The following is a 23,913-nucleotide window of genomic DNA, read 5'->3' on the forward strand; positions in this document are numbered from 1 at the left end:
ATGGTATTCCAATACGCATATAAAACGCATAGTTCGATAACTACATTTGTCAAAGTTCTAAGCATAACTGCCTTTGTATTATAGCTTTTTAAAACCTTTCTTCGGTAAGTACACAATATTGATTATAGAATGTTCATGTTGTTTTCACTTGTCACATTATTAACTGTTCTTTGAAATTACAAATTTTGATTTTCTATTCTTTGTCATAATGTTTTCTTAAATTTTTCATTAAAGGAAAATAACAATTTTATTTCCGACTGTATTTTAACTGTTAACAGAATCACAAGAAATTTAACTAAATTCCATAAAACAGTTACAGATACATTATTTTCTTAAATTTCAACTTGACTTTCTGACTAATTGCCACTGGATGACTGATGTATATTAAGTGTCAGTCACACTGAGAAACATAATCATACTGTGATAAGCACATTTTCAGCTGTGAGAAACATAATCATACTGTGATAAGCACGTTTTCAGCTGTGAGAAACAATCATACTGTGATAAGCACGTTTTCAGCTGTGAGAAACAATCATACTGTGATAAGCACATTTTCACCTGTGAGAAACAATCATACTGTGATAAGCACATTTTCACCTGTGAGAAACAATCATACTGTGATAAGCACATTTTCAGCTGTGAGAAACATAATCATACTGTGATAAGCACGTTTTCAGCTGTGAGAAACATAATCATACTGTGATAAGCACGTTTTCAGCTGTGAGAAACATAATCATACTGTGATAAGCACATTTTCACCTGTGAGAAACAATCATACTGTGATAAGCACATTTTCACCTGTGAGAAACAATTATACTGTGATAAGCACATTTTCAGCTGTGAGAAACATAATCATACTGTGATAAGCACATTTTCACCTGTGAGAAACAATCATACTGTGATAAGCACGTTTTCAGCTGTGAGAAACATAATCATACTGTGATAAGCACATTTTCAGCTGTGAGAAACAATCATACTGTGATAAGCACATTTTCAGCTGCTTTCTTTGTCAAAATATCCCTTCTCATAGAGCGGCACAGCGACAGGTATGCGGGACGTAAAATACTAAAACCCGTGTAGCTTTGTGCCTAGTTCACAAAAGTAATAAATACACTGAAACGTGTACCTCATACGTATTGTCTGCGACTGCTAGTCAACTATCAACTTCTTTCATTTGTGAAACTGTCTTGGAAAAAAAAACACAAAATAATGTTAATTAATCTTTATTTTGATTCACATATTACACTAACTGAAGCCAAGTTTATATATCAGATATTATATGGTAACCACAGTGGCTTATGAGTAGTTTAATTATCTGTGTCAGTAAGAAGTTTTGTAATTTACAGCGCTAAGATCTGTGATTCGATTCCTCAAAGTGAACGAATCACAGATAACTCATTATTTACGTTTGGCCATTTTAAATTGTTTTCTCTTGGATCGTTCTGTCATTTGGAATGGAATATTTCTTGTGTCGTGGGTTTTATAAGAAAGGATAATTACCATGTTTCTGGTAACTGTTTGAACTAAATTAACGAAATATGATATTCATAAACTTCTGAAAATGGCAGTTTGGCTGAAGGTTGGAAGGTTGTACGAATTACACATCCATTATAATATACACTCCATGTCGACAGTTTTAACACATCTGTTATGATATACACTCCATGTCGACAGTTTTAACACACCTATTATGATATACACTCCATGTCGACAGGTTTAAAATTTGGTTTTTTATTTGTATAAAAACAACGGAATGTTGAAATTAATTCAAGTGTGTCTAATTAGATACGAGAGAAACGTGAAATTATTTTGGTAGTATTATTAGATACATATTACTTCGTATTACAGGTGAAAATACTCTAATGTTGTCAAAGATATGAAAAACAAGCATTTAAGAAATGTTTGGGGGCATTTGTGTACGACAACGAATAACACAGTCTACAGACATTTTCCCGCTCATACAAGTGCTGAAAAACTTTAATTTGGGATAACACATAGGCTTTCTATACTTAAACATTAAAAAACACTTTTAAATACAGGTCCATAAAATGAAGATATAATACCATCAAAACATTAGTTTCCTCCCATCATTCACGATAACGGATTGGCTCTGAACACACAGCTAAAAGTTAGATAACATGTTGAGACATCGTTAGTATTTGCCCTTGACTCGAGGGCTCCGAAATCCATAGCTCTAATATAGGTCCAACCCGCGTCTTTATTGGACTTTAAAAGGTTGAAACGAATTCACGTAATGTATATATATATTAGTTTGTTATATCCTAAACACAAGCCGAAACAAAAATAAAATGAAAAGTAATAAACAAAAACAGTGCACTAATTGAAAAGATCCCAGGGTACAAGCTATAATGTGGGATGTAAAATGTACCCTAAGTTTTGGAGGTGACTGAAGAAGTAAGACCCACATTGCGGTGGGGATACACCGTCTATCAGTCTCAACCACCATTCGCCAGTTTTACGTGAAGAATAATTAAAATTATGGTATAATCAAAGGAATATAAATATAAATTAGGAGAGCGAGATGTGAGTGCTGAAGCCCACAATGTTTTACATCTATATCACTGTTCACTGCCTACAGACAATTGTGTGAAGGTGACTGCTCTCCAAAGTAAAAAAAAACACAAAACTTAAATAATAATAATAAATAAGGTAATACCATTTGGTGATAAGTAAGTTAAAAATTTATCTCTTGAAGTTAGCATTCCAACCCCCATTATGGTTGAAATGCACTAATTTGTAGCCCAGTAAACGAATTTATATTGGAAGAAGAGTCCCATCCAGTTATCTAAATAAACTAGTTTCACACCAAACCACCACCAGTTAATTAAGTCTATTGTGACTATCTTACTTTAAATAAGCCTTTATATGCAGCAAGATGTACATCCGCATTAAGTAGTGCTAAGTTGTTAAATGACCTTATTCATAACTAAATATATTGGGTTGAGGAATAATTCGTGAGCGTTTTTTCAAGTTAACAAAATATATTCATAAATGAAACGCTTTCGCAAAATATTTCATGTCATTTGGTAGATAATTTTTTGCTCTAACAGATGGTGTGTTTGATTTTCATATGTCTTAATTTTTGCTTTCATTTTCAGCTCATTAAATGGAATGTCAAGTGGAAAAAATCGAGCATTTTCGACACCATCTGCTTTTCGCATTTAATTTCTTGCAATTTCGTTTCAAACAATGCATACTATATACCTAGGTATTACATGAAATAAAGTATCATAATAAATGTTTTGGGTGTAATGTGTTCATGCATTGAAGTATTGTATAGTCTTGCATGTAATGCTTGAATGAAATTATTTAAAAACGCTCACGAATTATTCCTCAACCTAATAGTATTAATATTATCTCATATATATTGTATATATATAATGACGAAACTTAAACTACACCTTTCTTCTACTGTACCTGAGGGTAGCCACTTAACAGATCTCTTATATAGATCTAGACAAAGAAACTGAAGAGACGTTGAGGGACATACTCACCAGTCTTCACAAGGCTAACATTCCCACAGTTCTCGTTAACATGAAAGCTCTTACTTTACTGTCTCCACCAGATCACACCATTCTATTTAATCCTAGAAAGAAGCTCATTATATGGATTCCAAACAGTCAGACATTCAGCGCTGATTTACAACAGGTATTTGTTTATCAGTTCGTGTCAATTTGTCTACATTTAAAAAAAATATATAAGTACTAATTAACTTTACTAACTCGCCTTCCTTTGTTCATTTTCATAGTGATGGTGGAGTGTACGTTGTATTATTGATATTAAAGCAGGTATATATATATATATATATATATCTGTTTAAATAGGTTGTTTGTTTCGTTTGAATTTCGTGCAAAGCTACACGAGGGCTGTCTACGCTAGCCGTCCCTGAATTTGCAGTGTATGACTAGAGGGAAGGCACCTAGTCATCACCATCCACTTGGACCAACTCTTGGACTACTCTTTTACCAATGAATAGTGGGATTAACTGTTATATTATAACGCCCCCACGGCTGAAAAAGCGAGAATGTTTGGTGTGGGGGGATTCGAACCAGCGACTCTCGGATTAGGAGTCAAGTGCCTTAACCACCTAGCCATCGTTTAAAATAGTTTCGTCTTTACTTATTTTCGTACATCAAACATGCTTGCCCATTCAGCCTTGAGGCGTTATAATGTTTTGGTCAATCCTACTATTCGTTGGTAAAAGAGTAGCCCTAGAGTTGGCGGTAGGTGGTGATGACTAGCTGCCTTCCCTCTGGTCCTACACTGCTATATTAGGGACGGCTAGCGTAGGTAGCTCTCGTGTAGCTTTGCGCGAAATTCAAAACAAAGTAAATTTATTTTCGTTATCAATGTATATTATTATATGAGGTAACACGAATGCTATACATACTATGTTCCTGATTACTATTGTCTGAATAAGAGACATTCCACGCTTTAGAAACAAATGAAAATTGTTAATGTAAAGTTTATAAAATGTGGTTGTTGTGATGCTGAAATAAAAGTATAAATTTTTATATTTCCAAAGCTGAAAGACAATCATGTTATATCAGTGAAGTCTCTAGTTGTTATACCATTGATGAATGTGTATCAATTGAAAGAAAGAATTCTGAAGAAAGTGACTGAAGGCGACAGTGTTCTCTTGCTAAACGAGAAAAAGGTAAACAATAACTTAGCAATAAATTGTTAAAAGTAATGTTAAACAGTATAGTTTGTTTTTGAATTTCACATAAAGCTTGTTTGTTTGTTTTTGAATTTCGCAAAAAGTTACTCGAGGGCTATCTGTGCTAGCCGTCCCTAATTTAGCAGTGTAAGACTAGAGGGAAGGCAGATAGTCATCACCACCCACCGCCAACTCTTGGGCTACTCTTTTACCAACGAATAGTTGGATTGACCGTCACATTATAACGCCCTCACGGCTGAAAAGGCGAGCATGTTTAGCGCGACGGGGATGTAAACCCGCGACCCTCAGATCACGAGTCGCACGTCTTAACATGCTTGGCCATGCCGGGCCCACGCAAAGCTACACGAGGGCTGTCTTCGCTAGCCATACCTAAACTTGCAGTGCAAGACTAGAGGGAAGGCAACTAGTCATCACCACCCATCGCCAACTCTTGGGCTACTCTTTTTACCAACGAATAGTGGGGCTGACCGTCACATTATAATGCTTTTCAACCACGGTTGAAAAGGCGAGCTTGTTGGGTGCGACGAGTATTCGAACCCGCGACCCTCAGATTACGAGTCGAACGTTTAAACCCACCTGGCCATGCTGGGCCTAAACAGTATATTAATACAACATATACATTAATTCTTAATGTTTGGTTAGCGTTCAAGAACGGGTTAGTATACAACGTTTCTGGTTGAATTCAGGACAGGTGGGGTTTCGCAAGACAGTCTAAAAGGGTTTAGTGTGCAATAAGAAAAATTACAGTAAGCGCATTTTTAGTTGTTTTTATAACAAACCAACTCATTTCTATTAAGTTAGAAATGACGATTGATAAAATGATTTTCGACTAAACATTGTATAATGAAATTATCTAACAATACACTTAAAATGTTTATGTAACTAGTAAAAAGCTGTTTAGTAATTATACAGTTGAAGTTGGAGAAATGACCAGAAACGTGTAAAATGTCACCTCAATCTCTTAACAAAACCCAGTATTTATAGTTGGGAGTCTGACTGGTTCTCTACTTTTCTGGTTCGAAGAAAGGTTGAACCTAAGAGCTAACTTGAGATAACAAAGTAGGGTTATTCTTTATGAACAAATATAAGACGTAGTTGGGTACCAGCTTTGTGGGCCTTTTATTAAAATAGTTTTGGTGCCTCTTTTAGATGTACGTTAAGTATAATGCGGATAATTTCCACGTAAGGTTATTCAGTAAAGTAAGTAAAGTATATTTAAAAATGATCCGTAACCTCTTGGATTGTTGTTGTTGGATATTTTAGAACAAAGCCACTTGGGGCTATCTGTTGTGGCCAAAGCGGGAAATCGAATCCCGAATTTTAGTGTGAATTTGGGTATTGCATTTTGGTAAATTTACCGATGACGTTAAAAATATTTTTTGTAACACGAGTTTTAGAAAAGGAGTGTTGTAAAAATGTAAACAAATTACAGACACACAGACAGACATGTATAATATCAACTTAAAAACAAATTACAGACACACACACATACATGTATAATATCAACTTAAAAACAAATTACAGACACACACACACACATGTATAATATCAACTTAAAAACAAATTACAGACACACACACATACATGTATAATATCAACTTAAAAACAAATTACAGACACACACACACACATGTATAATATCAACTTAAAAACAAATTACAGACACACACACACACATATAATATCAACTTAAAACAAATTACAGACACACACACACACATGTATAATATCAACTTAAAACAAATTACAGACACACACACACACATGTATAATATCAACTTAAAAACAAATTACAGACACACACACACACATGTATAATATCAACTTAAAAAACAAATTACAGACACACACACACACATGTATAATATCAACTTAAAACAAATTACAGACACACACACACACATGTATAATATCAACTTAAAAAACAAATTACAGACACACACACACACATGTATAATATCAACTTAAAAACAAATTACAGACACACACACACACATGTATAATATCAACTTAAAACAAATTACAGACACACACACACACATGTATAATATCAACTTAAAACAAATTACAGACACACACACACATGTATAATATCAACTTAAAAACAAATTACAGACACACACACACATGTATAATATCAACTTAAAAAACAAATTACAGACACACACACACACATGTATAATATCAACTTAAAAAACAAATTACAGACACACACACACACACATGTATAATATCAACTTAAAAACAAATTACAGACACACACACACATGTATAATATCAACTTAAAAACAAATTACAGACACACACACACACATGTATAATATCAACTTAAAAAACAAATTACAGACACACACACACACATGTATATATCAACTTAAAAAACAAATTACAGACACACACACATGTATAATATCAACTTAAAAACAAATTACAGACACACACACACATGTATAATATCAACTTAAAAACAACTTACAGACACACACACACATGTATAATATCAACTTAAAAACAAATTACAGACACACACACACATGTATAATATCAACTTAAAAACAAATTACAGACACACACACACACATGTATAATATCAACTTAAAAACAAATTACAGACACACACACACACACATGTATAATATCAACTTAAAAACAAATTACAGACACACACACACATGTATAATATCAACTTAAAAACAAATTACAGACACACACATGTATAATATCAACTTAAAAACAAATTACAGACACACAGACATACATGTATAATATCAACTTAAAAACAAATTACAGACACACACACACACATGTATAATATCAACTTAAAACAAATTACAGACACACACACACATGTATAATATCAACTTAAAAACAAATTACAGACACACACACATGTATAATATCAACTTAAAAACAAATTACAGACACACAGACATACATGTATAATATCAACTTAAAAACAAATTACAGACACACACACACACATGTATAATATCAACTTAAAAACAAATTACAGACACACACACACACATGTATAATATCAACTTAAAAACAAATTACAGACACACACACATACATGTATAATATCAACTTAAAAACAAATTACAGACACACACACACACATGTATAATATCAACTTAAAAACAAATTACAGACACACACACACACATGTATAATATCAACTTAAAAACAAATTACAGACACACACACACACACATGTATAATATCAACTTAAAAACAAATTACAGACACACACACACACACATGTATAATATCAACTTAAAAAACAAATTACAGACACACACACACACATGTATAATATCAACTTAAAACAAATTACAGACACACACACACACATGTATAATATCAACTTAAAAAACAAATTACAGACACACACACACACATGTATAATATCAACTTAAAAACAAATTACAGACACACACACACACATGTATAATATCAACTTAAAAACAAATTACAGACACACACACACACATGTATAATATCAACTTAAAAACAAATTACAGACACACACACACACATGTATAATATCAACTTAAAAACAAATTACAGACACACACACACACATGTATAATATCAACTTAAAAACAAATTACAGACACACACACACACATGTATAATATCAACTTAAAAACAAATTACAGACACACACACACACATGTATAATATCAACTTAAAAACAAATTACAGACACACACACACACATGTATAATATCAACTTAAAAACAAATTACAGACACACACACATACATGTATAATATCAACTTAAAAACAAATTACAGACACACACACATACATGTATAATATCAACTTAAAAACAAATTACAGACACACACACATACATGTATAATATCAACTTAAAAACAAATTACAGACACACACATGTATAATATCAACTTAAAAACAAATTACAGACACACACACATACATGTATAATATCAACTTAAAAAACAAATTACAGACACACACACACACATGTATAATATCAACTTAAAAACAAATTACAGACACACACACACACATGTATAATATCAACTTAAAAACAAATTACAGACACACATACACACATGTATAATATCAACTTAAAAACAAATTACAGACACACACACATACATGTATAATATCAACTTAAAAACAAATTACAGACACACACACACACATGTATAATATCAACTTAAAAACAAATTACAGACACACACACATACATGTATAATATCAACTTAAAAACAAATTACAGACACACACACATACATGTATAATATCAACTTAAAAACAAATTACAGACACACACACACACACATGTATAATATCAACTTAAAAACAAATTACAGACACACACACACACATGTATAATATCAACTTAAAAACAAATTACAGACACACATACACACATGTATAATATCAACTTAAAAACAAATTACAGACACACACACACACATGTATAATATCAACTTAAAAACAAATTACAGACACATACATACATGTATAGTATCAACTTAAAAACAAATTACAGACACACACACATACATGTATAATATCAACTTAAAACTTATATTTAAAAATGTTGATAAAAGTGTTTTTTTATTTTATGGATTTTTATACTGAAGCGTAACCAACGATGTTACGAAACAGGTTAAATAAATAAAAATTTAATAGAAAACAATTTGTTAAAAAATGAAAATATTCGAGTTTATATATATATATATGTGTGTGTGTGACGTATGTTTATATATATATATATATATGTGACGTATGTTTATACATACATATATATGTGACGTATACCGAAACGTTTAACTTTTGAGGGATGGTTGGTTTGTTGTTAAGTGCGAAATTATGCAGAGGGCCATTTGTACAGTGTCACCCCGGGATCTAAACCTAGTTTTTAACGGTATGAGCTGAGCTACTTACCGCTAAGCATTCCAGTGTTTCAACGATAAGTCTGAAGGCTTATAACGCAAAAAGCAGCGTTTCGATACCCATAGCTCGCACTACACAGATAACCCACCTTATTTTTCAATTCTTCTTTCTTTACTTGGGAGAGCAGTCACCTTCCCACAACTGTCTGCAGGCAGTGAAGGGTGATATAGGCGTGGGACGTTGAGGGCTTGAGCACCCACATTTCGCTCTCCTAATTTCTATTTTTAATTGTATATCTATTGTTATTCTTTATTTCTTATGTGAGACTAGCGAATGGAGGTTAAGACTGATAGACGGTATATCCCTACCGCAATGTGGGTCCTACTTCTACAGTTGCCTCCAAAACCTAGGGTACATTTTATATCCCACATTATAACTTCTACCCTGGGATCTTTTCAATTAGTGTAGCATTTTTTATTATTTTTTAATTTATTTTTGTTTGTATTTGTTTTTAGATTATAAACAAACTAATGTAATTAGTCAGAGGCTTGAATTTGTTGTTTTTAACGCAGTCTTCCCTTGTGATTTTTTTTACTTAACTTTATCAGTATTAATTTTATCCAAAACATACACATGTTACATATATGATAGATAGACATATATATCTATAATTTTTTCTTTACGTATTTTAGCGCAAAACCACAAAATAGACTATCTGCACTCTTTCCACGGTGAGAATTGATCACTAAATTTTAGAGTTGTGAGTCTGTAAATTTCTCACCGACCAACCGGGGGACTTACTTTCAAGAATGACATAAGAAACATCAGTTTCGTTTGCTTTACTAAAATTACGATACGTAAAACTTTATTAATACAACCCTTTGCTTTTGTTTAAAATTATTATTACCGTCACCTGAGTTACTTATTAAATTCTGTTTTCTTTTATCAGCGTTATCTAACCTACTCACTCATGACGCTGCAGTGGTCACCGAGTGGGAAAGGGTTTTTCACGGCTCCATGCACGTGGAGTTTCAAAGGCAAACATTGTGATAACATCATCAAAACAAGAGAAAAAAGAAAATTTCAAGGACGTCTATTTTCAGTAACGTATCCTGTAAGTAGAGTGTAAGAAGAAAGGCTTGGATACTAGAATAATACTCATATAAATTAAGTTTGTAACCGAGGCTTTAGGAAAAGCTATGTATATGGAGTTTATAATGTCCTTTATTACACATGGTCAACATAAATTAATGAAGGTATTTCAATACATAACTTTAATGTAATATCTAGAACACATTCAGCAAACAAGATAGATTTTCGTCATTAATGAATTTCTAAATTTTTAATTAATTTATTAATTATTTCGACAAGAGAAGCACAATGAACACCAATATATTATTGGACTCTTTACCTACAACTCAGGTAGACCTTAGGAACTGTGGTAGAATATTATAAATTTGTTGTAGACAGTTCCACAGTCCACGTCTCGTCCTATTGCACTAACTGTGAAGCTTTCCAATATTTGCTTAGTAATGCCCTTTCTAGTAGGTGTTGGGTAATGCAAAGAAATTCACAGTATCCTCTGTAGAGTAATATGTAGCTGCCCAAATTTCTTTTTAGAAACACAACCTAGGGCAATATATACTAGAGGCGAAAAACTTATCCTGAAAGAGTTTTTCTAATATTGTTAATTTCTATTTGAAAATTGAGATCAAATTATCTATCGTTGTGTAGGACTCTAGCTGTTGGTCCTCAGTTGGAACTCTAATCCCAGTTTTACTGGGAATATACTTACTGTGTAGGACTCTAGCTGTTGGTCCTCAGTTGAGCTCTAATCCCAGTTTTACTGGGAATATACTTACTGTGTAGGACTCTAGCTGTTGGTCCTCAGCTGGAACTCTAATCCCAGTTTTACTGGGAATATACTTACTGTGTAGGACTCTAGCTGTTGGTCCTCAGCTGGAGCTCTAATCCCAGTTTTACTGGAAATATACTTACTGTGTAGGACTCTAGCTGTTGGTCCTCAGTTGGAACTCTAATCCCAGTTTTACTGGAATACTTACTGTGTAGGACTCTAGCTGTTGGTCCTCAGTTGGAGCTCTAATCCCAGTTTTACTGGGAATATACTTACTGTGTAGGACTCTAGCTGTTGGTCCTCAGTTGGAACTCTAATCCCAGTTTTACTGGGAATATACTTACTGTGTAGGACTCTATCTGTTGGTCCTCAGTTGGAGCTCTAATCCCAGTTTTACTGGGAATATACTTACTGTGTAGGACTATCTGTTGGTCCTCAGTTGGAGCTCTAATCCCAGTTTTACTGGGAATATACTTACTGTGTTCTTTTCATCCAAAAATCCTTCTTCGCAAAACTCTTCGAGATATTTCTCTGTTGCCTATGATAGTTGAACTGTCTTAAGATGTCCGATATTTTAATGTAGCAAAAGGTATTAAGAAATTTTTCAATAATCTGCCTTAATGGCTGGGCTGAGTGTTATATTCCGTGGTTTTAGTGTTATTGTTGTTCTTGATCATCTTAAATATATTTCTGATTTGGTAACTCACAGAAACAACCTTCATATCTCAGTTGGTCACAGACAGCGAGGAATTTTTAAATATTCCTCATCTATTCATTATTCACAGAAAAAACAAATAAAATATAGATATGTTACGAAATGGTAAAGACAGACATGGATCCAGAAACGAAATTACTGTATCACTATAAATAAATTAATGTATTCACACCTTGTATTAAAGCTCCAAGACAAACAAATGCTATTGTTTCTTTATGACATCCAAGGTTCCAATTTTTTTGTGTGTGATAAAAATAGAAGTGATCCTTTATCGGCTACTAACGTATTTATACCTTAGGCCTATAAGCAATGAGCATCAAAACAATTAAAACAGGTTTGAACTTGTACGATCACTTTCTGAATGTAAGAACTGACTATAGAAATAACACTTATCCTACTTTGATACAATTCATAACGCTGTGGAAAATGTACATCTTCAAATTTTTAACAAATTATGTTATTCAAATTACCGAAAACGGAAGCCATTCTTACAATCGCCAGAACAATTGTTTGTTTGTTTGTTTTGAATTATGCGCAAAGGTACTCAAGGGCTATCTGCGCTAACCGTCCCTGATTTAGCAGTGTAAGACTAGAGGGAAGGCAGCTAGTCATCACAATTCACCGCCAACTATTGGGCTACTCTTTTACCATCGAATAGCGGGATTGATTGCACATTATAACGCCCCCACGGCTGAAAGAGCGAGCATGTTTGGTGCGACGGGGATTCGAGTCCGCAACTCTCGGATTACGAGTCGAACGACTTAAACCACCTGGCCATGCCAGGCCCGCCAGAACAAACTCGAAACAGAAGATAAGAAATCTTTCTCCAACAACTTTGTATCAGTCTAAACAACCGGTTTTAAAAATACGATGCAAGCTTCCTTTGTGTGATTAGTTATTATAGGATTATTCAAGTTTCACTTTACCTAGAAAAACTCACTAGGAACAAATAGAGTGGGCCTATATCGTTTTGACTATGTAAGAGGAACAGTGCCATTAGAAATATAAATAAATCAAGAGAAATGCTCGTACGGAACTAGCAATCCTAGAAAATAGTAAAACTTTAGAATAACAATATGAAGGGACCTATAACTTACGAAATTCCAAATATACCAGGAAATTTGACATTTGATGTAATATTAAAAATGTACAAACTTTCTACGTGCAAGTGCGGAAGTGGGGTAAAGAAAACTATTAATATACCAGTTTGTTCTACTTAATGAGATGATATGTCATTTAGAGAATCCACAGAAGAGTATTACACAGTGTAAACAAACAACTTTTAAATCTAATTAGAAATTACGATTTGCCACGTGTTAAATAACTTATTTCAAAGTGCGGAATAAATGACAGTCACAGCCATTGCCTTATTTTATTTAATTAACAAAAGCGATAGAATTATTAGCAGAATGTCTATTAAATGGATGCCATATTAATGTATAAAAATGGATACCATACCATCTAGCTATTAATATAATGAATTGTTCTTAACTTAGTATGGCTGTAGTTCTATATTTTGTGGTTTAAATGGAAAAGATACGTACCTAAAAGGAAACAACGTGGTCTATCAGAATAACATTGAAGTACTCCTTCAATGTGCTCGCATCCAACATCAATTGTCACAGTTTAATGGCGGAAACATTATCATGTATTTGACAAAGAGACTTATGTCGTGTAAAACCCAAAAACGCAAACACAAAGAACAGCCAATGAGTTTACGTCGAGATTTGGAGTTATCATAAGATTACATTTGGATATAATATAGTAAAGTGAATAAACGGTGTAATGTCGAAATAAGCAAACCTTGCAGAATGAAGAAAACCAGAACAACATTCTATCTCTAGATGGAACAGAAGTTTAAGAGTGAATGAGAAACAAGAGGACAGAAGACAATGAATATCATAAATTTATGAACATAGAAAGGTATCTACCTATACAGAACAAAACTAAAAAACTTAGACCAATAATGAATACAGCTGAACTAATTCTTTGGTTCTTCAGATGAACCTCATCATTCTTAGTAATAATTGTGACCGTAATTTCAATAATCTTTCTTGAGGTTTCATTAGATTAGAAGATTTAGATCAGTCCTAAATTAGTAGTTTAAAACAATACTCAGGAATATCTCTTTGTGTATACATATAAGTAAACGAAAACAATACACAAAGCTATCATTAATATCTAATGCTGTTAATTAAGCTGATATTTAAGAAATAACAGAATAAAAATTGTTGCATAACTCATAAAAACTAGTTGTTTGTTAAATGCGCAATGGTAGAGTTTCTGACTTTACAATCAAAATGTGGCTCTGAACCCCAAAAGACAAAGTTGCAGGATACAACCAAGCACTATTCATGTATGGTAAAGAATCGAAGGTGTTGTAGGACACCCATGGGCTTAATCACGAGTGTGATGATATAAAATAAGTCTTACTAAAGTACACTACCAATATAGTTCGAAAGTACATCTACAAGAAGATGGAATCATCTTATGGCAAGACAAATATATGTATAGGTGTTAAGGCTTGGAAGCCAGGTATTCAGCAGAATAATATAACATGGTTATGCATTTCACAGATAAGTAAAAAATAATAGACCTCTATGGTCTAGTCGACCTTGTTATAGTCCTTGTGCTGCAATAAACATGTGTTATGTTTCATAGCGTATGAATACTAGTCCAGAAGTTGTAATTTAACAATTTAACAGATGTGAAAAGACACGAAGAAGCTCAGATCTTTGGTTAACTAACAGACAAGTTAAGCCTTCTTCAAAAGATAAAACAGTAAATGAACCACAACGTGATCTCCAGGTGCTTTCAGAGGTAGATTTAAGCCTCTTAGAATGAGGAATATAACCAGAAACTTATAATAATGTGGCAGAAAGTCAAAAGAAAAAAGTCAGAACCGTGAAGTCAAAAGGCTAGAGTATAATTACAACTGGTAAGAGATTATTTTACTAAATCTTCATGAATGATTAATAACTGTGTATATTTCTTCAAGAAACCTAAGAATTCAGTTTTCTCTGAATTGGAGTATGCCATATTCTTATTTCATTTTTTGTGACAAATTTTAAAACACATCATATAACTGTTCAATAAACAGTGTCTCTGACTGATGTATTCTATGATGTTGGATTCACAAATTAGAAAGTAAAGCTGCCAGTGTCAGAATTCAATGTACAAAGTGAATGTTTAAAAGTAAAGCTGCCAGTGTCAGAATTCAATGTACGAAGTGAATGTTTAAGAGTAAAGCTGCCAGTGTCAGAATTCAATGTACGAAGCGAATGTTTAAAAGTAAAGCTGTCAGTGTCAGAATTCAATGTACAAAGTGAATGTTTCAAAGTAAAGCTGCCAGTGTCAGAATTCAATGTACGAAGTGAATGTTTCAAAGTAAAGCTGCCAGTGTCAGAATTCAATGTACGAAGCGAATGTTTCAAAGTAAAGCTGCCAGTGTCAGAATTCAATGTACGAAGTGAATGTTTAAGAGTAAAGCTGCCAGTGTCAGAATTCAATGTACGAAGCGAATGTTTAAAAGTAAAGCTGCCAGTGTCAGAATTCAATGTACGAAGCGAATGTTTAAAAGTAAAGCTGTCAGTGTCAGAATTCAATGTACGAAGCGAATGTTTAAAAGTAAATCTGCCAGTGTCAGAATTCAATGTACGAAGCGAATGTTTAAAAGTAAAGCTGCCAGTGTCAGAATTCAATGTACGAAGCGAATGTTTAAAAGTAAAGCTGTCAGTGTCAGAATTCAATGTACGAAGCGAATGTTTCAAAGTAAAGCTGCCAGTGTCAGAATTCAATGTACGAAGCGAATGTTTAAAAGTAAAGCTGCCAGTGTCAGAATTCAATGTACAAAGTGAATGTTTAAAAGTAAAGCTGCCAGTGTCAGAATTCAATGTACGAAGTGAATGTTTAAAAGTAAAGCTGCCAGTGTCAGAATTCAATGTACGAAGTGAATGTTTAAAAGTAAAGCTGCCAGTGTCAGAATTCAATGTACGAAGTGAATGTTTCAAAGTAAAGCTGCCAGTGTCAGAATTCAATGTACGAAGTGAATGTTTAAAAGTAAAGCTGCCAGTGTCAGAATTCAATGTACGAAGTGAATGTTTAAAGTAAAGCTGCCAGTGTCAGAATTCAATGTACGAAGTGAATGTTTAAAAGCAAAGCCGCCAGTGTCAGAATTCAATGTACGAAGTGAATGTTTAAAAGTAAAGCCGCCAGTGTCAGAATCCAATGTACAAAGTGAATGTTTCAAAGCAAAGCTGCCAGTGTCAGAATTCAATGTACGAAGCGAATGTTTAAAAGTAAAGCCGCCAGTGTCAGAATTCAATGTACGAAGCGAATGTTTAAAAGTAAAGCCGCCAGTGTCAGAATTCAATGTACGAAGTGAATGTTTCAAAGTAAAGCTGCAAGTGTCAGAATTCAATGCACAAAGTGAATGTTTCAAAGTAAAGCTGCAAGTGTCAGAATTCAATGCACAAAGTGAATGTTTCAAAGTAAAGCTGCCAGTGTCAGAATTCAATGTACGAAGTGAATGTTTAAAAGTAAAGCTGCCAGTGTCAGAATTCAATGTACAAAGTGAATGTTTAAAGTAAAGCTGCCAGTGTCAGAATTCAATGTACAAAGTGAATGTTTAAAAGTAAAGCTGCCAGTGTCAGAATTCAATGTACAAAGTGAATGTTTCAAAGTAAAGCTGCCAGTGTCAGAATTCAATGTACGAAGCGAATGTTTAAAAGTAAAGCTGCAAGTGTCAGAATTCAATGTACAAAGTGAATGTTTAAAAGTAAAGCTGCCAGTGTCAGAATTCAATGTACGAAGCGAATGTTTAAAAGTAAAGCTGCAAGTGTCAGAATTCAATGTACAAAGTGAATGTTTCAAAGTAAAGCTGCAAGTGTCAGAATTCAATGTACAAAGTGAATGTTTCAAAGTAAAGCTGCAAGTGTCAGAATTCAATGCACAAAGTGAATGTTTAAAAGTAAAGCTGCAAGTGTCAGAATTCAATGTACAAAGTGAATGTTTAAAAGTAAAGCTGCCAGTGTCAGAATTCAATGTACAAAGCGAATGTTTCAAAGTAAAGCTGCCAGTGTCAGAATTCAATGTACAAAGTGAATGTTTCAAAGTAAATCTGCCAGTGTCAGAATTCAATGTACGAAGTGAATGTTTAAAAGTAAAGCTGCCAGTGTCAGAATTCAATGTACGAAGTGAATGTTTAAGAGAATAATGAGAAATCAGCGATGTAACTATAAAGGCTTTGCAAGCGTTACTTTATTCATATATTATGTCTGGAATAAAAATAACACTTGTTATGGTGTGTATATCTTTTACAGGGCCCGGCATGGCCAGGTGGGTTAAGGCGTTCGACTCGTGATCTGAGGGTCGCGGACTCGGATCCCGGTTGCACCAAACATGCTTGTCCTTTCAGCCGTGGAGGCATTATAATGTGACGGTCAGTCCCGCTATTCGTTGGTAAAAGAGTAGCCCAAGAGTTGGTGGTGGGTGGTGATGACTAACTGCCTTCCCTGTTGTCTTACACTGCTAAATTAGGGACAGCTAGCGCAGATAGCCCTCTTGTAGCTTTGTGCGAAATTCAAAAACAAACAAACAAACAGTAATGCTAACAACACTAAAAAATATAACAATATAACTGCTGACCTATTATTCCAGGAAAAACAAAATGGGATCTATGATACTGTATGTTTTAACAAGATAAAGCTCCGTTTCATATATACGAATTCAACCCATATAAAATTATTTTCAGGGATATAAAACACAGGATATACAATGCTGTGTAAAACTGCACGCTATTGTTATTGATCTGAGATTTTGTTTTGAAGGCAGATCAGGATTTACTTACACAATGAGCTGGTGTTTGTATGCCTGTTCAGTTATTTAAGTACACGTGTGCGCGAAATGAGTTTTTCATGTGCAAGCTATTGAACAAGGAAATTGCAAGATTGAAATCACATAAATTATTACTGTCGTTAGATGTATCTGGTACATGCTATGGAGATTGAATTCTATTTTTCGAAATATACTCTCATGCATTATGCTTTCAACTGATTGTTTAGGATTCTTGGATAACTGAAACACGTGTTCGGAGATAATTAACTGGTAACAGTACAAATAACTCCAACCCATTCGTATAACAAATCGTATCTCCAAAATATTAAATATGAAAATCAAATTATTATAGAACAAATCACACGATTTAATTACTTTAAGAGATACTGGCGTTCCAAGTACTAATTCTGGTCACTTTTGGGAAGGGCATATAACAGTACTGCCTGATGCAAGCCACCCGCTAGTACAGCGGTATGTCTCCGGATTTACAACGCTAAAATCAGGGGCTCAATTCCCCTAGGTGGGCTCAGCAGATAGCCCGATGTGGCTTTGCTATAAGAAAAACACAAACACACGCTAATTCTGTCTAACTTAGGATTATGTCTGTCATAAAACATTAGTACTAGGCCTATTACGTCCTTAAACTCTACATTCTTTGTTTAATATCTTCACAACAATTTTCAGGAATTAAAAGAATGTATAATGACAGTAGTATTACAACCAACGACGCGTTTCGTTCAATCCAGAGCTCATCATATCGGCTGGGAAACAAAAACTGGATAGATTTACTTTTCTGATTGTTTGTTTTAAAGTAAATCCACATCGGAATAAACTGTTTGACGAAGTGACAACAAAGTGGTGGTCGGAGCTTTTATTTACCCTTTAAATTTTTCAAACTTCTTGAGAAGATAAATAAAACATATAGTGCTTAAAAAGATGTAGTGGGACTAATACTAAAGTACCATGAAAAGTATATTTGTAACGATTCTACAACACTATGTAAAAGATTTTGTTTGTTTTTGAATTTCGCACAAAGCTACACGAGAGCTATCTGTGCTAGCCGTCCCTAATTTAGCAGTGTAAGGCTAGAGGGAAGGCAGCTAGTCATCACCACCCACCGTCAACCCTTGGGCTACTCTTTTAATAACGAATAGTTATTACCGGCCATATACCTGGCCATACCGGGGCGCTAACATTAGTGTTAAATAAAAAACAAATTAACTACTTTATAACCAGTTTAAAGAACTGTTTGTCTTGTATGATTTCGCGCCAAACAGTTCAAGGGCTATCTGTTCGTAATTCACCTGTGAAAGACTATAGGGAAAGCAGCTAGTTAACACCACCCAATGCCAACTCCTGAACTAATAATCCGTGACGACGAGAAAACCCACTTGTAGAGAATATTATATATTTAAAAACGGCTGATACGGGTAGAGAAAGCACTAATAGAGGAGCGAACAACGTTGCGACCTTCTTCGGTCATCGTCAGGTTCACAACCGTTTTTAAATATATAACTCCTGGACTACTCTTTACCAACATATAGTGGGATTGAGTATCAAATTATAATCCCCACACGTTTAAAATGGCGAGTTTATTCGGTGAAGGAGTCGAACCCACGACCCACAGATTCTAATTCGAGCCTCCTGACTATTAAGTTTATGAAAAATAAATTACTTCAAATTAAGATGTGATACGGATTACATTGTCATATTTACACTTTAATAAGACGAGGAGACCTTTACCAAATGTAATCCGATTTAACCGAGATATAGATAAGGTATTAAAGCTGCTCGTAAATGCACATACAAGGACACGTTTATTGTTCTAAGTTTTGTCAGAAATGACGGATTTTGCTTTACCGTATTCAGAATATTCTTCTGTTTCATATAAGGTATTCACTATGTTAAACTTTGTGTTAAAGAAATGAATTATCTAAAGAAAGTGAAGTTTTGAAACACTGTCGATAAGTGCAAACTGAAATAATGTGCAGTTAACTAAAGCAAGTGTCTTCTTGAAAATTCGAACTCTGTAGAATCTATTCAGCGAGAGGTGGTACATCATTTAGTTACATGTAGGTGCTCGTATCGTAGTTTGTGGTTCACGGGTTACAGTCTCTTCACCAAACCTCTTCACCCTTTAAGTGGTGAAGACGTTAAAATGCGTCTAATGATCCCATTTTTGTTGGTAAAGAGTAGACCAAGAGTTGACGGTGAAACTTCTAACTTCTAAGTTAGGGACGACCATCATCTAGTACCTCTGTACGAAATTCAACCCAACAAACAAAGTTACTTCACTCTGGTTCTAAACCTGATTCTGTTCAACACAACAACAACAAAACTCATATTTTATCGACATGTAAAATATTTGTATTATATTTTGAATCTTGAATTCCGTTTACTGATATTGTGTTTAACGAATGTAAGAAATCTGCTTTACTGATGAATGTGTGTTTTACGTTTCAGAATAGTATTGAAGATGCTCCGAACTGATGAATGTGTGTTTTACGTTTCAGAATAGTATTGAAGATGCTCCGAACTGATGAATGTGTGTTTTACGTTTCAGAATAGTATTGAAGATGCTCCGAACTGATGAATGTGTGTTTTACGTTTCAGAATAGTATTGAAGATGCTCCGAACTGATGAATATGTGTTTTACGTTTCAGAATAGTGTTGAAGATGCTCCGAACTGATGAATGTGTGTTTTACGTTTCAGAATAGTGTTGAAGATGCTCCGAACTGATGAATGTGTGTTTTACGTTTCAGAATAGTATTGAAGATGCTCCGAAACGATTCATCTTTCAGATACTTAATACTCTAGCAAAATATTATGATTTCACGTAAGTTAAAATCATATATTTCTATCAATACTTACATAACTTTTTAAAATAATATGATTAATTCAGCATAATCGAAAGTGTCATCATATAAAACTGTTTAAGGTAGATATTAATTTATTTATTTTGTGAAAGAATATATAAAATGACTGTTTAGTTTTGGTCATAACAAGATAATTAGAAGTAATTATTCTAAAGTAAATGTTATGACAATTTCGTTACGTAACTTGGTAAGAGTTTGTGTTTCTAACTTAATGATGTCGAGATTATGTAACGTCGCGTGAAATATTTTGATGTCGAAGACAAAGCGAAAGACGATTAAGTATTAAACATATAAATAGACAGACAAAGACAAGTTAAACGCAAAGTTAATCGTCCTAAGAATGAAATGCCTAACAGTTGATACATTAGAGTGAGACTAATGGTATTGAAAGAGACCAGACAAATAGTTTATTTCGTCAAAGAGATCTACAGTGGTTGAATTAGGCTTCAGTGGACTTTGATAAATACATAGACGATTATTGCAAATAGGAGCAGACAATTTTAGAAGAATAGGATACAACCGTAGTAACTACATGAAAGTAAGTGAACTATACTCTGTAAGTTTGGCGATAGTTATAGAGAAAAATAGTTTGACTTGTTAACTGAAATTCAAAAACAATTGAATAGGCCTAAGTGAGCTTTTGGCAGGAAGAAGGGAATTATGTAGTGTTTGTGATATGCCTGTGATTTCTATGGTGTAAAGAAGTTGTTGTACATTCGTTTAACTAGTTCCGAACACATATATTACTTTGAAAACAGGTGAAATGAGTGCTGCTCGTTGATTTTTGAATTTATCACCAACAAGTCACAGGAACCTAATGGAGAAGAATATATAATACAACATAGCACACCCTTATACTTAATGTACAAAAAATTACACAATATAGGGTTCCTGACAATTGGTGAGCTAAAGCCAGGATTAGACAATGGTAAAGACGCACAGAAGAAAACGTGAACGACAACAGACATAAGTAGTCCAATGTATGCAGAACTGTAGTAGTAACGAATATAATGTAGAGAGTACAATTACGTATTACAACCTCATCAGATGGTTCTGATAAATGGATAAAAAGAGAATTTCTTCTTTGGCTGAAAGGCTGTGAAGTATGAAAATGTATTAAAGAAAACAAGAACAAAGAGACAGAAGAGAGAAAGAAAGACTGAAAGAAGAAAATAATGAAAATACAAATTGAGAGAAAAGAAAACGAGAGAAAGTGTGTTTGTGTGTGTTTTCTTATAGCAAAGCCACATCGGGCTATCTGCTGAGCCCACCGATGGGAATCGAACTCCTGATTTTAGCGTTGTAAATTCGTGGACTTACAAACTGAGAAATAAGAGAAAAGATGCTAGAAATAAAGGAATATGAATACAAGTGAGAAAGAAAAACTCATCTGACCAGAATAAGAAGGACAGAAACATTGTCACCATCTTAAGAGGAATTTTGTGGTTTAGAAAGCAATGGAGACAAAGGTTTGTCTTTAACCACAAAACTATAAAATGGGCTATCTGTGTTCTATCCATCACAGGTATCGAAACCAGACTTTTAGCACTACAACTTCTTAGACTCACAGAAGATTGACTGTGAGCAGAAACACACGAGTCTTCCATAAACATTTTCTGTGAATTCTGTTTATATAGTAGAGTTACAACAATGTATGTAAAGAAACCAAATAATCGTACACTAGTGTAATGTTTTAGGAGTTATAATACGTATTTAGTTGTTTTTATTTGACTGTACTATAAGGATAAAGTTATTAGCATTCTACTCTCAATCAGTTGCTTTTAATTTGTTCCAGAGTTAAAATATCAATACTTTATCTTTACGCCTTTTGATCTTATACGGAGTTCCAGCAAGAAAAAAAATGGTCTTTCTGTTTGGGTTGTCACAACAAACCAAACACAATCCTTCTTTCCACAGCCTTGGTACGGGAACGTATAATCTTACAATACAGTAATATATCCAAATGACAACACCTTTTTATGTGTTTTCCATAATACAACTAGTGTATGAGAGAAAAGATCTTTTCAGTACCTTCTAATACTTTGATCACACAGAAATCTAAAGGTGATGTGCCCAGCAATTTCAATAATATTTCTTTGTATGGAATAGCGTGTATACCTGTGTCATTCACTAACTGCTTGAGGTGTACAGTGGCTAGGAAAGGAGGTACGAGTGGAAGCCTTATCTGGTCTCATGTCCAGAGGGATACTCTTCTTGTGTAATGTTACCTGGAAACCTTTAATGTCTTTTGCTGCTGAACTTTGTGTTCGTGGATTCCCACATGTTACAAGATGTGCTTACCACGACTATGGTAGGAATTATTACCGCTCAATCTTTACAAAGTAATGGTGTCCCACGTTTATCGATATCTTGTTTTCTAATGCCATAAAATGTAATGGACAGACATATCACGAATATTCTATATTCACAAGCTAAACGCATTTTATGTTACGAGTATATGAATATTTTGCATTAGGCGTGTTTTTTGTTTTTGTTTTATAGCAAAGCCACATCGGACCATCTGCTGAGCCCACCGAGGGGAATCGAACCCCTGATTTTATGGTTGTAAATCCGTAGACGTACCACTGTACTAGCGGGTGGCTTGTATTAGGCAGTACTGTTATATGCCCTTCCCAAAAGTGACCAATTTTTAGTTACATCTGATACACTACAAATGATGTTGAAATACAGTATGATACATTCCATTTCAGCTGGACTTTATATCAGCTATTCATTTTATGACTTGCATATTCAAAATAATTTTAATATAATCTTCTGAAATCCGTAAGTCACAATACTATGGCTCATCACAAATGTGAACACTAGAATTGTTTTTCTTGTATTTATTAATGACAAAATACAATTATTACTACTGTATGCTTAGAAAAGCCTATTTTTCTCATAGTTATGTTGTGCAAGAACCATTAGGTGAAACATATGGATTCCGGGATTCTAATGGAACTTGGAAAGGAATTGTGGGCCAACTAGTCAGAAAGGTAAATAGTATATGGTTTTGTGATACAGTCAATAAACATACAATATGGTATAAAG

The 23,913-nt window shown here is 33.9% G+C and overlaps 1 protein-coding gene across 1 annotated transcript in view; it reads left to right on the forward strand.

The window, feature by feature from the left end:
- The window catches only part of LOC143235159 (glutamate receptor ionotropic, delta-2-like), a 52,084-nt gene that overhangs the window by 12,594 nt on the left and 15,577 nt on the right, over positions 1–23,913 (forward strand). The window contains exons 2-6 of the mRNA XM_076473042.1: positions 3,473–3,669; positions 4,547–4,678; positions 10,530–10,694; positions 20,749–20,822; positions 23,768–23,858. Coding sequence (XP_076329157.1) covers positions 3,473–3,669; positions 4,547–4,678; positions 10,530–10,694; positions 20,749–20,822; positions 23,768–23,858 — 659 coding nt within the window. The remainder of the gene's footprint in view (positions 1–3,472; positions 3,670–4,546; positions 4,679–10,529; positions 10,695–20,748; positions 20,823–23,767; positions 23,859–23,913) is intronic.

The sequence above is a fragment of the Tachypleus tridentatus genome, chromosome 12 (genome assembly GCF_004210375.1).
Source record: "Tachypleus tridentatus isolate NWPU-2018 chromosome 12, ASM421037v1, whole genome shotgun sequence".
In the NCBI taxonomy this organism is placed as follows: domain Eukaryota; kingdom Metazoa; phylum Arthropoda; class Merostomata; order Xiphosura; family Limulidae; genus Tachypleus; species Tachypleus tridentatus.